General features: G+C 42.4%; 1 protein-coding gene across 2 annotated transcripts in view; it reads right to left on the bottom strand.

Moving 5' to 3' along the window:
- Positions 1 to 10921, bottom strand: part of FNBP4 (formin binding protein 4) — a 37939-nt gene extending 27018 nt beyond the window's left edge. The window contains exons 1-7 of one of the 2 annotated variants that reach the window (XM_029956596.1): positions 10603 to 10921; positions 9548 to 9637; positions 6882 to 7018; positions 6342 to 6528; positions 3511 to 3658; positions 3233 to 3356; positions 761 to 1102 (exon numbers count right to left, since the gene is read on the bottom strand). In XM_029956596.1, coding sequence (XP_029812456.1) covers positions 761 to 1102; positions 3233 to 3356; positions 3511 to 3658; positions 6342 to 6528; positions 6882 to 7018; positions 9548 to 9637; positions 10603 to 10852 — 1278 coding nt within the window. In that variant the 5' untranslated portion in view covers positions 10853 to 10921. The remainder of the gene's footprint in view (positions 1 to 760; positions 1103 to 3232; positions 3357 to 3510; positions 3659 to 6341; positions 6529 to 6881; positions 7019 to 9547; positions 9638 to 10602) is intronic. The other variant, XM_029956597.1, reaches the window with a different exon arrangement.
- Between the last annotated feature and the right edge of the window lie 6327 nt (positions 10922 to 17248).

The following is a 17248-nucleotide window of genomic DNA, read 5'->3' as shown; positions in this document are numbered from 1 at the left end:
AGAGAGAGAGAGAGAGAGAGAGAGAGAGAGAGAGAGAGAGAGAGAGAGAATGAATCTGAAGCGGGCTCCAGGCTCTACATTGTCAGCACAGAGCCTGATGCAGACCTTGAACCCACAATCCGTAAGATCATGATGTGAGCCGAAGTTGGACACTTAACCAACTGAGCCATGCAGGTGCCCCTCAAACTGGACTTTAAAAACCAAGTTATTGGGGTGCCTGGGTAGCTCAGTCTGTTAAGCGTCCGGCTTCAGCTCAGGTCATGATCTCACAGTCCGTGGGTTCGAGCCCCACATTGGGCTCTGTGCCGACAGCTAGCTCAGAGCCTGGAGCCTGCTTCAGATTCTGTGTCTCCCTCTCTCTCTGACCCTCCCCTGCTCTCACTGTCTCTCTGTCTCTCAAAAATAAATTAAAAAACATTAAAAAATTAAAAATAAATAAAAACCAAGTTATCACAAAGAATTTACAATGCTCATTTGTTAAGAAGCTAAACCAAAGACAGTCATTACTCACTGTATCCAGTTATTATTAAATCAGAGCAATGTCAGTCTTTATTAGTTGTCAACTATCAAAAGCATCATCAGGATCCAAAAGGACTACAACTCCACAGTTCAAGTTTTTATTGTATAAGCTTAAACATATGTAGACAAAATGTTGAGAAAAACAAAACCCAGTAATGGCTTGCAAACTGAGCACAATGAACCCAGAGTGTGACAGTAATATGGGGGGAAAATGTACTTAACAAAAACTTTAAAAACTTACTTTTTTTCTTTCCAAAACGAGCTCCAGTTCAAGGGTGTCTTGTTCCTCTTCCTCTTCACTTTCTCCAGATTGAACAACGCTGCAAAGATCCTCCTGAGAAGGGTCTTCCATGCTGTCTAACGTAATTTCCTGTGGCTTTACTATTGTTGCTGCTTCTTCGGCTGTTGTACTTGTTTCTTTCACTTCTGAAACTGGTTCTGCTTCTTTACAAATTACTTTTCTTCTCCATCTCTCTTCTTCCTCTTTTATTCCCTCAGGCAGCAAAGGAGCAAGCAGTGATGCTGCCACCCCTTTCTTCTCCTCCTCGCTATTTGAGAGAGCCTGAATTCCTTCATTTACTTCCTGTAAATAAAATAACCTCATTTATTTTTCAAATAAAAATACTTAACAACTTCAAAACTATATAAATACAAATATCTATATATTCAAGCATTCATGCTGAAAATTACTGTTTTTCAACCACTGCATATTATCTTTTAATGTTTATTTTTGGAAGGGGGGGGCACAGAGAGGGAGAGACAGAGAATCCCAAGCAGGCTCTCCTCTGTTAGGACTGAGCATGACAGAAGGCACAATCCCATGAACTGCAAGATCATGACCTGAGCAGAAACCAAGAGTCAGACATTTAACTGACTGAGCCCCCCAAGCCCCCCAACCACTGGATATTCTTACAAACCACTGATTACCAACAGATTAGTAAATATGTGTAAAATTTTCCTTACAAGTGTAAAATACAACATTGTCACTTGAGAAAAGCAGTGTTTGAACTAGAACCTAATTCTGGGTGGGATTCACACATATCCTTCCATCTATTCTCCCACGTCAAAAGGCAGATTAGCAAGATGCAGATTTAAATATTTATATAAGATCTAAGTTTTGTCAGGTCAACATAACTGGATAAAATCTCCACCCGCTTCTGTAGGATGACATAACATAACCTCCCAGGTATGCTACCAGAGTGATTAAGAGAAAAGTGAAATGTGTTATCCTTAAATTGCTCATTTCCTTCACTGGTATAATATTTAGTTAGTCCACCTCAAAAGAAAAATAGTCATCTCCCTCATGGAGTTGTAAAAACCAAATTATTCAGAAAGTATGTACGTACAGATGTATGTATTTTTAAGTAGGCCCCACACCCAACGTGGGGCTTGAACTCATAACCATGAGACCATAAGTCACATACTCTACGAACTGAGACAGCCTGGCGCCCCCTAAAAATACATATTAATACACTTTCCATTTAAACCCATCACTTAAAAATTCAAGATACATGGGGCCCCTGGGTGGCTCAGTTGGTTAAGACTTTGGCTCAGGTCATGACCTCACAATTCGTGGATTTGAGCCCCACGTCAGGCTCTGAGCTAATAGCTCAGAACCTACTAAGGTTTCTGTGTCTCCCTCTCTTTCTGCCCCTCCCTTTCTTGTGCTCTGTCTCTCTCAAAAATAAACAAACATTAAAAAATATTAAAAATTCAAGATACAAGGAGCTTAGGTGGCTCAGAGGGGTGAATGTCCGACTAGATTTTGGCTCAGGTCATAAAACTGAGTTCACTGTAGGGCTTCTCGCGGAGTGTGGAGCCTGCTTAAGATTCATTCTCTCTCTGTCTCTCTCTGCCCCTCTCCCCCAGGCGGGCTCTCTCAAATAAAAAAAATACGTGAAAATAAAAATTAAATTCAACACACTTGCTGTAGAATACTTTTCTTACTCATGAGGCTATAGAAACACTCATTTTACTAATAGCTTTTTTGAGAGCAAGTGAGTGCACGTACACACCATGAGGCAGGAGCAGAGAAAGAGGGAGAGAGATCTCAAGTAGCCTCCATGGCTCAGCATGGAACCCAACATGGGGCTTGACCCCAGCAGCCTGAGACCCTGAACCGAGCTAAAATCAAGAATCAGACAGTTAACTGACTGAGCCACCCAGGTGCTCCAATAGATTTTAGTTTTTAAGATACCTTATATTTTACTTAAAACAAAATAAACTTACGTGGGCTCCCAAAATAGAGCTAATCTGAACTAGAGGAGATCCGAAGCCCTGTCTGCTTGGCTGCTCCCACATCCATTTCATGATGACCCAATGAGTCTCTGTGGCACCCCAAAACTCCATTAAGAACCACTTACGTGGCTAACTGTTACAAAGGATACATATTAAACATAAACATTAAATAATGCTTTAAGAAACAATATTTAACCTATTTCACACCTGGCTGTAAAATATTAACAGAAGGCTACTATACCTGTATCAAAGCACCAGCCAAGTTCTTTAGATTTAAAATAAGCAAATGAGGGGCACCTGGATGGCACAGTCAGTTAACTGTCCGACTCTGGATTTCAGCTCAGATCATGACCTCATAGTTCGTGGGTATGAAGCCCGTGTAAAAGCCTGCTTGAATTCTCTCTCCTCTCTCCCTGCACCCCCCAAAACAAACATTTATAAACAAATAAGCAAGCAAATGAGATATAACGCTCACCTTTTTAACTTCTCGTTTGGCCAGGACTTGACCGCTTTTACTACTGGAAACACATACAGTCTTCTCCTTTGTATACACGTCTGTATTAACAACAAAACTAGCTTCAGCAGCACCTGTTACAGAACTAAAAAAGAAAAAAAATATTACACACACACACACACACACACACACACACACACAAATATACATCTAGCAAGAGAAACAAAAGGCAAATATTATTAACAAAAGAAAGACTCTAACTTCCTTCTAGGTAATTTCTTCTCTAAGTCTATTCTTACCTGGGCTGGTAATGTTGTAATCCCTGTACCTGGGTGGCAAGATACTGGGGTAACTCCCAAGTCACTTCATTTGTTTGTGTGTTCCAATAATAATAGCATCCTGTGTTCTCATCCCAGACTTCCTGCCAATCTCCCATCTCAATTTCAACTAGAAGAAAGTAAGACAAATTTTAAAAACCACAAATTTCTCATCAACAATACTAAAAGACAACCTACTGACTAGGGTAAGATATTTGCTAATGATATATCTGATAAAGGGCTAATATCCAAAATATATAAAGAACATGTTCAACTCAACAACCAAAAAAAACAAATAATCCCAATAAAAATGGGCAGAAGACATGAACAGATATTTTTCCAAAGAAGACGTCCAGATGGACAACAGATACAGAAAATGATGCTCAATATCACTCATCATCAGGGAAATGCAAATCAAAATACAATGAAGTTATCACCTCACACCTGTCAGAATGGCTAAAATCAGAAACACAACAACAGTGTTGGTGAGGATGTGTAGAATAAGGAACCCTCCCTGCACTGTTGGTTGGCATGCAAACTGGTGCAGCCACTGTGGAAAACCGTATGGAGGTTCCTCAAAATATTAAAAGTAAGGGCACCTGGGTGACTCGGTTGGTTGGTGTCTGACTGTTGGTTTTGGGTCAGGTCACGGTCTTATGAGTTTATGGGATCAAGCCCTGCATTGGGCTCCGTGCTGAAAGCACGAAGCCTGCTTTGGAATTTTCTCCCCCTCTCTCTCAGCCCCTTCCCTGCTCACCAGCACATGCACAAGCACCATCTCTCTCTCAAAATAAACAAACATTAAAAAAAAAAAAAAAAAAAAAAGAACCCTATAATCTAGTAATTGCATTACTGGGTATTTATCCAAAGAATATAAACACTAATTTGAAAGGATATGCTCTCCTATGTTTACAGCAGCATGATACTACAATAGACAAAATTATGGAAGCAGCCCCAGTACCTATCTATAAATGAATAAAGAAGTGTTATATGCACAATGAAATATTATTCAGCCACAAAAAAGAATGAAAGCTTGCCATCTGTAACAATGCAGATAGACCTAGAGTATAATGCTAAGCAAAGTCAGAGAAAAACAGATACCATATGATTTTTCTCATGTGGAATTTAAGAAAACAAATGAGTAAAGGGAAAGAAAAAGAGAGGCAAAACAAGAAAGACTTTAATTATTGAGAACACAGAGGGTAGGGGGAAGGGGAAATGGGTGAAATAGGTGGTGGGTATTAAGAAGTGCACTTATGGGGCGCCTGGGTGGCTCAGTCAGTTAAGTGTCAAACTTCAGCTCAGGTCATGACCTCACAGTCTGAGTTCGATCCCATGTCAGGCTCTGTGCTGACAGCTCAGAGCCTGGAGCCTGCTTCAGATTCTGAGTCTCCCCCCCACCCCTCTCTCTCTCTGCCCCTCCCCTGCTCGCACTCTGTCTCTCTCTCTCTCAAAAATAAAATAAAAACATAAAAAAAAAAAAAGAAAAAAGTGCACTATGACCAGCACAAAATGACACTATTGCTGAATTACTATATTGTACACCTGAAACTAACATAACACTGTAGGTTAACTATACTGGAATTAAAATAAAAAATAAAAACAATAAAAAAGGAAGCATAAATTTCTCCAGATTTTCACTTTATTATACTGTCAGCTCTAAAGCCATTAACAATCTAACACAAAGTTCCTCAACTTTAGCAATATTACCATTTGGGCTGGATAGTTCTTGGTTTTGGTGAGGGTGGTCCTACATAATGTTTAGTATCTTGTATTCTACCCATTAGATGCACTAACAGTTCCCCACCGCTTGCTGTAACAACCAAATATGTCTTCAGACATTGTCAAATGTCCCCTGGAGGTCTAACTCCTCCTTCCCAAATCCTCTTTGCACACGACTTAAAAAAGCAGTTTGACAGGGGCACCTGAGTGGCTCAGATAGTTGAGTGTCCGACTTCAGCTCAGGTCATGATTTCAGTTTGTGGGTTTGAGCCCTGCGTCAGGCTCTTTGCTGACAACTTGGGAACCTGAAGCCTGCTTCCTATTTGGTGTCTGTCTCTCTCTCTGTTGCCTGCACCCTTCCCAAAATAAACATTTTAAAAAAAGACTTAAAAAAGAATTTTTATATTCTTTATTTTTAAGGATTCTGGAGTTTTGTGGAGGGTTTTTTGTTTATTTTTGAGGGGGATGGGAGGGTTAGAAAGAGAGGGAGATAAAGGATCCCAAGCAGGCTCTGTACTGACAGCACAGAGCCTGACACAGAGCTCGAAACATGAACCATGAAATCATGATGAACAGATGCTTAACCGACTGAGCCACTCAGGTGTCCCCCCCACAAAAAACCTTTAAAATAATGGCTCGGAGCGCCTGGGTGGCTCATTTGGGTAAGTGTCTGACTTCAGCTCATGTCATGATCTCACGGTTCGTGGGTTCAAGCCCCACCTCAGGCTCTGTGCTGACAGCTAGCTCAGAGCCTGGAGCCTGTCTTCAGATTCTGTATCCCCCTCTCTCTCTGACCCTCCCCTGCTTGTGCGGTCTTTCTCTGTCTCTTAAAAGTCATAAATAAATAATGGCTTTACTGCTTTGGATTCTGTGTCTCCCTCTCTCTGCCCCTCCTCTGCTCACAAAAATAAACAAACATTAAAAAAATAATAAAATAAAATAAAGGTTTTAGTTATTCACTTGACATAAAACTACAACTGGTTAAAAGCCTGCAAAAGCAAATGGGTTTTCATTTTTGGGAATTTCAAAGCCTAGACCACCTTTTAAGGTTGCACTTCAGACTTCTTTAAAAATCAAAGTATCAAACTTACCTCCTGCCAGTGAACACTGCGTATCATATTGCCACCCTGCTGTCTGAGTTGCGTCTGTTCCATTTGAAGTAGTAGAAGAAAGGGCAGATGTTGCTGCTTCCTTTGGCTCTGGTCGAGGTGGAGTTGGAGGTGGAGCAGAGGCTCCTACAGGAGCAGCAGGCTGAGGAGCTGTTATAGCATCAATCTCCTTTAGTGTGGAGACAGTAACAAATGCATTAATAACCTCAAAGGAACTGATAATCCCCCCAAGGAACTGATAATCACCAGAAGAAATTCTACATGATCAGTTCTCAGCCTCTTAAATCAAAACTCTCACGTTCCAATTACGTAAAAGTTCCCCAAACCCCTCAGTTCTCCATTTTTCTCCTCCTTACAACCTTTACAAAAAGAAATGACCATGACGGGGAGGGACTAAGGAAGAGATAGAAGGGGAGAAGAAAGCAGACAGAAACACTGAGACCGACAAGCAGGCTAACCACTTGAGACCCAGGTCCTCAAGTGGCTTCAACAGCTAAAAACCCAAACAAAAGTACCACTAACCGCTAAGAAGTTGGCCAATGTACTATCAATATCGGTTGACTGGTTTCCATTGGTCTCTTTGGACTGTGCTGGTTTTTCTGAAACATCACTCTCCTCATCATCACTGTCAGCATACGCACCAAGCAAGCACAGGCCTCCTGCAGAGAAAATGGCACATGTTAGTAACAACAAGGCCAGCATGCTCCAGCAAGAAAAATACGACACTGTTCTTTAGACTTTACATTTAGTTTACTTACAGATTAAAACACAGCCTCAAAATAAATCATCAGTGAACTACCACAGAGGTAGAACTGATTATTTCAAATATAATCTGGTAACACATACCAAGACCCATAAAACTCCAAGTTTCTTTTAGCAAGATGATCCCATCTTTGAGAATACAACCCCAAGAATAACTAGAAACTTTATTTAAATAAATGAAAGCTGTAAACAACTCAAACGCACTGGCAAAGCAAATTATAGCATAGAATCTGATGTAATATTAATTTATGGTTAATCAGATCATTACAGGAATACATGAAAAGATGCTAATGGGACAGAAAGGAACACTAAATTAATAAAAGCAAGATAAAAACAAGCCAGGAGATGCAGGTTATGTTCTAATCACACCCTGAAACTTGAGTCCATCAGTGATAAGGAACAGGAATGAATTTAGAGTTAATACTGAAAATAAAGTCCTAATATCATGTAAACTTGCTTAATCTTAAACAAACAAAAGCCTCACAGGACCATAACCCTGACTACTATTGAGATGCTGTTGCTATTCAAAACCAGGACATTCTTTGAAACCACAGTCCTTGGCAGTCTCTTACTGAAAGCGGTGCTGGCTGCTGAAACCTCAGTAAGCTTACCTTTAATGGACGGTGCCACACAATCTGTAGTGCAAATCAACTACATTAGGTAGAAAATTATTTAAGTCTAAACCTTACCTGATAAGCTTCAAAAAGTAAGTGTATCATGTTTCCTCAAAACATCGTTTGAACAATATTTTAATCCTTTTGGTTATAGAAACCACCAACAATCAATATGATTAAAAGCTACAGACCCTCTCCCGGGAAAACACAGCTGAGTGTACAATTTTAGCCGATTTGCAGACCTCAACATTCATGTGGGCTACATTACCCTTTTCTAGATGATGTTGAAATACAACTATCGTAACAGTCTACTGATCTAATTTCAGAGCTTACTCTGAATTTTTCCTTAGATAATTTCATATGCCTACTACCATAACATTCTGGATGGAAATAGATCATGATGTGAGTGGAAGTCAAGCCTTGGACACTTAACCAACTGCTCCACCCAGGTGCCCCCCATAATATCCATTTTATAGATGAATACACTCCCAAGATATTAGCATTAATGCTGGAGCACCAATTTAAACCCAAGTTTATCTATAAAACCACTGTTGCAAATATTCCTTCACACTTAATAATCATTTCTTTCTTTCAAGATTTTATTTTTTTGGGGCGCCTGGGTGGCTCGGTCGGTTAGGCATCTGACTTCGGCTCAGGTCATGATCTCGTGGTTCATGAGTTCCAGGCCCACATCTGGCTCTGTGCTGACAGCTCAAAGCCTGTAGCCTGCTTCAGATTCTGCATCTCCCTCTCTTTCTTGTGCTGTGTCTCTGTCTCTCAAACTGAATAAACATTAGACAAAAATTTTTTTTAATTTTTAAGACTTTATTTTTTTAAGTAATCTCTATAACAAATGTCTGGCTCAAATTCACAGCATGAGATCAAGAGTCACATGCTCGGGGATGCCTGGGTGACTCAGTTAACTGACCCACCTCAGCTCAGGTCATGATCTTAGAGTTGAGGAGTCTGAGCCCCACATCGGGCTCTGTCCTGACAGCTCAGAGCCTGGAACCTGTTTCAGATTCTGTACCTCCCTCTCTCTCTGCCCCTTCCCTGTCATGCTGTCGCTCTCTCACATACCCTCTCTCTCAAAGAATAAACATTAAAAAAAAAGAAAAAAAGTCACATGCTCTACTGACTGAGCCAGCCAGGTGCCCCTAAAAAATATTTAATAAGAGCAATTTTCAGCTCCACAAATATTTTCTAGGTTACCAATCAAACCATTGTGCGGGAAAAGAAGTGCACAGAATGAAAGACATCTTGGTGTCCCTAATGAACATCAAGCTAGTTGGGAGAGCAAAAAATTACAAGACAAGATTAAAAGAAAACTAGTACAAGGTATTCTGGCTACAGAAAAAAGGCAACAACAAATCTTAGTTTGATTAAAGTCTATATGCCAGCGAGCATTCACCTACAAAAATTTTACTTTATTTTTATTTTCTTTAAAAAAAAATTTTTTTTAATGTTTTATTTATTTTTGATACAGAGAGAGACAGAGCATGAGAGGAGGAGGGGCAGAGAGAGAAGGAGACACAGAACCGGAAGCAGGCTCCAGGCTCTGAACTAGCTGTCAGCACAGAGCCTGACGCGGGGCTCGAACCCACGAACGTGAGATCTGACCTGAGCTGAAGTTGGCGGCTTAACCAACTGAGCCAGCCAGGTGCCCCTATTTTTATTTTCAAAATTTTATATCTCCATTTTTATGGGAGAAGTGTTAAGTAAGCAGCACCAAAGCATTCAACAAAATATGTACAAAAGCAATCGGATCCTCATGAAAGACCTGATAGAAAAGATGGGGGTGGGGAAGTGTACCTGTTGCTTTAACGGCTGTAGGTCTGGCTGTCATGACTGGTTTGGAAGGATTCTGAACTCTGGGAACCTCCACCACCACTTCCTGTTCATCTGATTTTTAAAAAGGTACAAAAGAAGACTGCAGTTAGAAGGTAGACCAGAGAAAACACTACGGGCGACGAAACAATCTTTGATTTGACCTTTAAAGTCTCAATTTCACCAATTTAAAAACAGGGTGTGTGCATCCATCACTGACCCAAATAACTGGGAGGCGATAAACAAGCAGAGCTAGACTCTTCCACGTGACCGGCGACCTTAAGGACACGATGAAGGTATATCAGAAATCATTCAAAATCTTAAAAATACACAGACACAGAATAAATCTTCTCGGGACTACCACTGGGCCTTCACACAAGCATGGCCGTAGCATTTTTCTCTTCCACAGTAACTACCAACGGGATTTTTTTAGTGCCTGAAACGGTCGCGGCTTCTCGGGCGTCTGGCCCCGCAGCAGCGCGCGGAACAGTTACTCTTAATCCAAGAACCATTTCCGGGAGAAACCAACAAGTCCTTGGGAACCCCCAAGCTCCACTTCTGCAGAAATTTGGGGGATACCTACCAATTTAGGGTTCCGTACGCTTTGGCTGGCATTATAAAATGGGTTTAACTCACTTCTAACGGGTCCCTCTCAGTTTCAACGAAAACGAAGGGAAAAGCACACAACGTGTAGCAAAGGTCAGGTTTCCCGACACCAGGCGCGGGACGCGAAGCTCGGACTCTCCCAAAAGTCCCCTGAAGTTATGCAAATCCGTGCGCCGACGCTGAGGAGACTCTGGAGGCCCGGCCAACCCCTGCGCCAGAGATGGCGCCCCTCCGGCGGGCGGGCGCGCGCGGCGCCGCCGGCCCCTTCCGCCGCTGTGGGGCCCACATCGGTCCTCCCCTTGGGCCCCACACAGCAGGCCTCGGATGCCGAGCAAGCCCGCCCGCCCGCGTTTCTCTTCTTCCCTGCCCTAGGCCGCAAGCTCTGAGCTCGAGTTTCGGACGCCCCACCTAGGTGCCGGGGTTCCCTCGCGCACCTTTACCTTCTGAAGGCGAGTCGTCCGGGGCCGCGGCGGCAGTAGTCACCGTGGTCGTCGTCGTCGTCGGTGGCGCCGCCGGAGCTGTCTGGCTGGGCGCCGGCGCCACCGCCGCCGCCACCGCCGTCGAGTCCGGCTCCGTGTCGGGTTCCGGCTCCGGATCCCTGCCCGGCGTGTTGCTACGGGGCCCCGGCGGAGAGAGCTGCAGGATGGGCCTGCGGCCGGGTACCGCCCGGGACTTCTTCCCCATCGCGAGCCTGAGCGCGAGCCGCGAGCGTCGGGCAGCCGAGAGGGGCGGGCGCTCGGCGCGGCGCTGCGTAATCAATATTCATGCACCGCGACACCGCCTCCTCAGAAAGTCTGCTTTTAACCGGCGGAGCGCGCATCTGCGCAAGCGCCCTGGGCCCTTTACGCTATTCTGGCTCCTCCTTCCAGGGAGGTAGGGCGGGCTTTACCCACGGTGTAGGCGATTGGCTGATTTGATCCATTGAAGGAGCCAGTAGCCAGTGGAAAAGGAAAAAGAGTGAGCGTCAAGCCAATAGCGCGGAAGAGCCTGAGTTAGAACGACTTCTCAGTATGGACTCCACCCATGCGTCTTTTGCGGAGTCTTTTCTTTATCCCCCTCGTCCTCCATCTTGTGCCTATTTTCTTCCAGCCGTTGGTAGTCTTTTTTGTCCTTTGGGAAGTCCTTCCCCGAGTTTCGTCCTGATTATTGTGGCTTATATTGGGTATAACATTGAACATTGAATAAAATAGTGGGTCTTTTATGCTTTTGTAAATGTTTTCTTAAAGCACAAATCTGATGTCTTATATTGGGTTACTTATCGGCTGGAAAACAATAAACCTTGTACTGCATAAGAGGGAAGTCCTAAATTATTGCGATGGTTTACAGCTTTCCCAAATGAGTTCATTGGTCCGATCCTCAACCTGCTTTATCGTCCTTTAGCACTCTCCCCTTCTTTCCTCTTTTGGAGCCAGGCATTAGAACACTAGCTGGAATACAGCATCGCATGGGGAAATTCTCCATTACTCGAGACACGGTGCACTCGAGTCAGTAACGTTTACTAGCACTTAACGTGTGAGGCAGTCACTGCCTAAGCGCTTTAGAAGTACAATTGTATTTTTTCACCACCACTTTGTATGGTAGATCACATAATTCTTAATGTATAGATGACCCCTCAAAAAAATTTTAAAGATTTTATTATTATTATTATTATTAATTTTTATTTATTTTTGAGAGACAGAGAGAGCTCAAGCAGGAGAGGGTCAGAGAGAGAGAGAGGGAGACACAGAATGTGAAGCAGGCTCCAGGCTCTGAGCTACCTGTCAGTACAGAGCCTGATGCAGGGCTCAAACCCACGAACCGTGAGATCACGACCTGAACTGAAGCCGGACGCTTAACCGACTGAGCCACCCACACGCCCCTAGATTTTATTTTTAAGTAATCTTTGTGGCCAGCATGGGGCTGGAACTTAAACCCTGATATCAAAAGTGCTATGCTCTACTTACTGAGATAGCCAATCACCTTCCCCAACCCCGATTTTTTTTTAAGTTTCGTACTCTCTACCCCCAATATGGGACTTGAGCTCATGATCAAGAGTCACAGGCTCTTCTGACTGAGCCAGCCAGTTTTTGAATGTAAAAGCCATGAAAACAGTGACTTGTCCAGTTTGTTCCTGGTTTACAAAATGCACTTTCTGGAACATAAGCACTCAATTTTTGAATGAATATAGTGCATACATATATACAAACTTGAAATAAGTAGCAAGAATTCTTTTCTTTCCTATGGGAGAAATATCTGGATTAGTGTCCCAAGATTAGACTCCCAAAATTTCTGAAAATTTAGCAGCTAGAAACAGGAGAATTTGCTGTTTTGAAGCTGTTAGAAGTTTTCTGACATTTCTTGAGGGAAGAAGCATTGAAATAAAGGAGTTGTGCATAGGAGTTCTTTTTTTGTTTTTTTTTAATGTTTATTTATTTTTGACAGAAGAGTGTGAGCCAGGGACGGTCAGAGAGAGAGAGGGAGACACAGAATCGAAAGCAGGTTCTGGGCTCTGAGCTGCCAGCACAGAGCCCGACGTGGGGCTCGAACCCATGAACTATGAGATCATGACCTGAACTGAAGTTGGTCGCTGAACCAACTAAGCCACCCAGGCACCCCCATGCATAGGATTTCTGAAGTCAAACATCGTGGTTCAAAACTCACTCTCTGCACCTTCCAGATGTGGTTGCTTGGATAAGTTTATTTTTATTTTATTTTATTTTTACTGTTTATTTATTTTGAGAGAGAGAAAGATCCGAAGTGGGGGAGGGACAGAGAGAGAAGGAGACACAGAATCTGAAGCAGGCTCCGGGCTCAGAGCTGTCAGCACACCCTGACATGGGACTAGAACTCACAAACTGTGAGATCATGATCTGAGCTGAAGTTGGACACTTAACTGACTGAGCCACCCAGGTGCCCATAACAACCCTAAATTTTGTTTCAGCAGCTATGCAATGTGCTAGTAACAGTATTCTCAGGGTGGTCGTGAAGTTTAAACTAGAACAGAATTTTTTAAGATCTTTGCTGGAGCGCCTGGGTGGCTCAGTCGGCTAAGCCTCTGACTTCGGCCCAGGTCAGATCTCACGTTTGTGGGTTCAAGTCCCATGTCAGGCTCTGTGCTAACAGCTCAGAGCCTGCTTCTGGTTCTGTGTCTCCTTCTCTCTCTGCCCCTCCCCCTCTCATGCTCTGTCTCTCTCTGTATCAAAAATAAATAAAACATTTAAAAAAAAAAAGATCTTTGCTTTGTACAATGAGCAAAATAAGCAATCATTATATAGTAGCTTTTATTATTATTAATGAGTCTCTTCTTTATACAAAAAACAAAAACTGGCTGGAACCAAGTTGAGATTATGAGCTAAATCACAGTGCACAGAAGTGGGAAAGGTTTTTTCTTTGAGGGAAACATATTTCTGGAGGTGACTGAAATAACTGTAATATTTATAACCGTGGTTCTCAATGCTGGCTGTTCATAGAACCATCTGGATAGCACTAAAGCAATATAAAAATCAGAATCATTTTGGTTGGGGGTGGGAGTACAGAGCCCATATAAATTTTTTTAATGTGCACTTATTTATCTAAAAAACTCATTTACATTTATTTATTTTTGAGAGAGAGAGAGAGAGAGAGAGAGAGAGAGAGAGAGAGAGAGAACCAGTGGGGGAGGGGCAGAAGGAGAGGGAGGGACAAAGGATCAGAAACAGGCTCTGCACAGATCCAATGGGGGGATTGAATGCCCAAACCCTGAGATTATGACTTGAGCCAAAGTCATGCTTACCAGACTGAGCAACCCAGGTGTGCATCCGTATCAAATTTTCTTTTAAAGTAAGCTGTATGCCCAATGTGGACCCCAAGATCAAGAGCTACATGCTCTACTGACTGAGCCAGTCAGCAACTCTGTGTCTATGTACGTATGTATGTATTTATTGTAATCTCTACACCCATTATGGGGCTTGAACTCATGACCCTGGGATCAAGAATTGCATGCTCCTCTGACTAAGCCAGCCAGGTGCCCCTATCAATTATTTTTTAAAAAATTCTTTACATTATTCTAATGCTTAGCCAGGGTTGAGAACTACTGGCTTTTGAAGGAGACGTAGTCTGCTGTTATTGCCCTCAGAGAAGGTATTAGAGATCTGGATCAAGGGTAAGCAAATTATAGCTAAATCAGACCTTTTATTTTATTTTTATTTAGGTGTTTATTTATTTTATTGTTATTTTTAAAGTTAAAAAATTTAAAATAATTATTTAAAAAATTTTTAATGTGTTTTATTTATTTTTGAGAGACAGAGAGAGCGCGTGAGCAGGAGAGGGTCAGAGAGAGAGGGAGATACAGAATCTGAAGCAGGCCCCAGGCTCTGAGCTAGCTGTCAGCACAGAGCCTGATGTGGGGCCTGAACCCACGAACTGTGAGATCATGACCTGAGCTGAAGGCGGATGCTTAACCGACTGAGCCACCCAGGCGCCCCCAAAAATACTTTTTTTTGAGAGAGAGAGTCAGAGTACAAGCTAGGGAGGGGCAGAGAGAGGAAGACACAGAATGCGAAGTGGGTTCCAGGCTCCAAGCTGTCAGCACAGAGCCCAATGTGGGGCTTGAACTTGCAAACTGCGAGATCATGACCTGAGCCGAAGTTAGATGTTTAACCTACTGAGCTACCCAGAAGAGTTGTGAAGGTTTTTTTTTTTAAATGTTTATTTATTTTTGAGAGAGAGACAGAGAGACAGACAGCATGGGTGGGAGAGGGGCAGAGAGAAACAGAGACACAGCAGGTTCCAGGCTGTCAGCCCAGAGCCCGAGGTAGGGCTCGAACTCACGAACTGTGAGCTCATGACCTGAGCCAAAGTCGGGTGCTCAGCTGACTGAGCCACCCAGGCACCCTTTTAAATTTTCTATATATATACTTGTGAGAGAGAGGGATTGAGAGGGAGAGAGAGAGAGAGAGAGAGAGAGAGAGAGAGAGAGAGAGAGAGAGAGAGAGAGAATCCCAGGCAAGCTCCACACTGGCAGTGAGCCCTATGTGGGGCTCAAACTCACTAACTGTGAGATCATGATCTGGGCCAAAATCTAGGGTTGGATGCTTAACCAACTAAGCCATCTAGGCACTCTACAAACATACATAATCTTTCATGTAAATCTTTACACCCAACATAAGCCTGGAACTCTTGACTGAGATCAAGAGTCACCTGCTTCATCGACTGAGCCAGCCAGGTGCCCTGACCAGATACATTCTTTATTATACTACACTATTTGACTTATTTTTATAGAAGTTTGTTTAAACCATGAAATCTCATTTACTGGAAGAAGTGCCTATTTTTAGTCTATACCGACAGGCATAGGTTATTTGAACAATAAATTGGTCTTTGCATGATGGAGTTCCATGCAGGTGTGTTAAGGTAATTCTTGTAGACTGGGGTGAAGGAGTTACTTATTAAGGTCTCAATTTGTGAAAAAACAGTAATACAGGACTATCTGTTTCTAGGTACAGACAAAATTGGAAAGAATTGAAGATTAAAGAACACTTTATAACTTCCTTTATACTGTGCTCTAGTAGAAAAATAATTTACCAGGTTGGGGTAAATTAGGTTCATTCTGTTACAGACTGTGATAAGACTTTTGCTGCGAGCCGCATCGGCCTTGCTGGATGACACAGTCACAGAGAGGAAATGCCAGACGTTTGCACAGCTCCTGCCATGGGAGGCGAAACTGATATCTCCTTCTACTACTACTGCTCATGTTGAAAATAAGCCTGTTGTCATTAATTAGGCCTTACAGTGCTCCAAATCAGACCGATAGTCCCCACACAGTTACCCCATAAGAAAGAATATGTTCCTGTCCCTGCATAAGAGATTTTGGATCAAAACACTATAAATGTTTGACAAAAGGCTCTTCTAATGAGCCTTGCAGACCCAAGACGTAATGAAGGGGTTAAAAACACAGAGTTGTATTTAAGTCTGGCCCGGAGAAAAGGAGCCTAAATTGGAGATAAAAAATAAAAGACAAGGTCAGAACATGGTCCCTTCCCAAGGTCCACATGCTACAAATATCCTCCCTTATACTGACTTCACTTTTGAGGATGGCTAAGAAATGGGAACCCAGGTCCAAGGCCAACACACACAGGGCCCCATTGTGCCTGCATCAAAGAAAGGACTTTCTCAAGCAACTTGTTAACAAGCATTCTTTCTTGTGGTTAATAAGCCAAACAAAATAACTCCCAGCCTATCTATATACAACTTAACCTGTGTTTTAATCTTAACATTACTAACTTAATATGTATGTTATCCTGTTTTTTACTGAAAACATCCTGTTATACTCTTGGTTATAAGACTTACTCAACCTCACTGTAAGTACATTACATGACTTGGTTGTAACTTGTTACTTAAAAACAAAGCCATAATTATTGACAAAAAAACCAACCTGTACAAAATAAGATAGGTTTGTTACTTTCTTATTCTGGGGGACTGACACCAAAAATAAATGGGATGGTTCTAGAAAAATACTTCTATAAAACTTGTTTCTGTACACTTTTGATAATTAAAACATCTGATCACAAAAAATTAGTCATTGTAAAAAATTTCTATTTTCTGATGTCATGTTATTGCTTGACCAATAGAAAAAAGACACCAAAGCAGACAGAGCAGAGATGCCTGTGATCAGAAAGAGACTTGAGGCTTTCTCATCACTCTCTTGTGCCGACACAGTCCATCCTTCAGGGAACCCTGGACCTGCTGGAGCTGGACTCTGGCAGACTTTTCACTTACTGATTAATAACAGAAATCTTATATTTATATGACCTGTCACGAGGGGAATGTTGGTATCAGCCACATCAGAACAGCCTGGCGCCCAAAGGGTGGGCAAATAGTACCATCTATGGGGATGCACAGTTTGCTTTCTAGAAGCTTCTGTATCTTGTAACTTTATTTTTAACGTTTATTTATTTTTTGCAATAATTTTTAAAAAATAGTTTATTGTCAAATTGGTTTCCATATAACACCCAGTGCTCTTCCCCACAAGTGCCCTCCTCCATCACCACTACCTCTTTTCCCCCTCTCCCTCCCCCTTCAACCCTTGGTTCATTTTCAGTATTCAATAGTCTCTCAAGTTTTGCA

This window comes from Suricata suricatta, chromosome 11, assembly GCF_006229205.1.
Source record: "Suricata suricatta isolate VVHF042 chromosome 11, meerkat_22Aug2017_6uvM2_HiC, whole genome shotgun sequence".
Taxonomy (NCBI): Eukaryota; Metazoa; Chordata; class Mammalia; order Carnivora; family Herpestidae; genus Suricata; species Suricata suricatta.
This window is presented reverse-complemented; position numbering and strand designations above follow the sequence as displayed.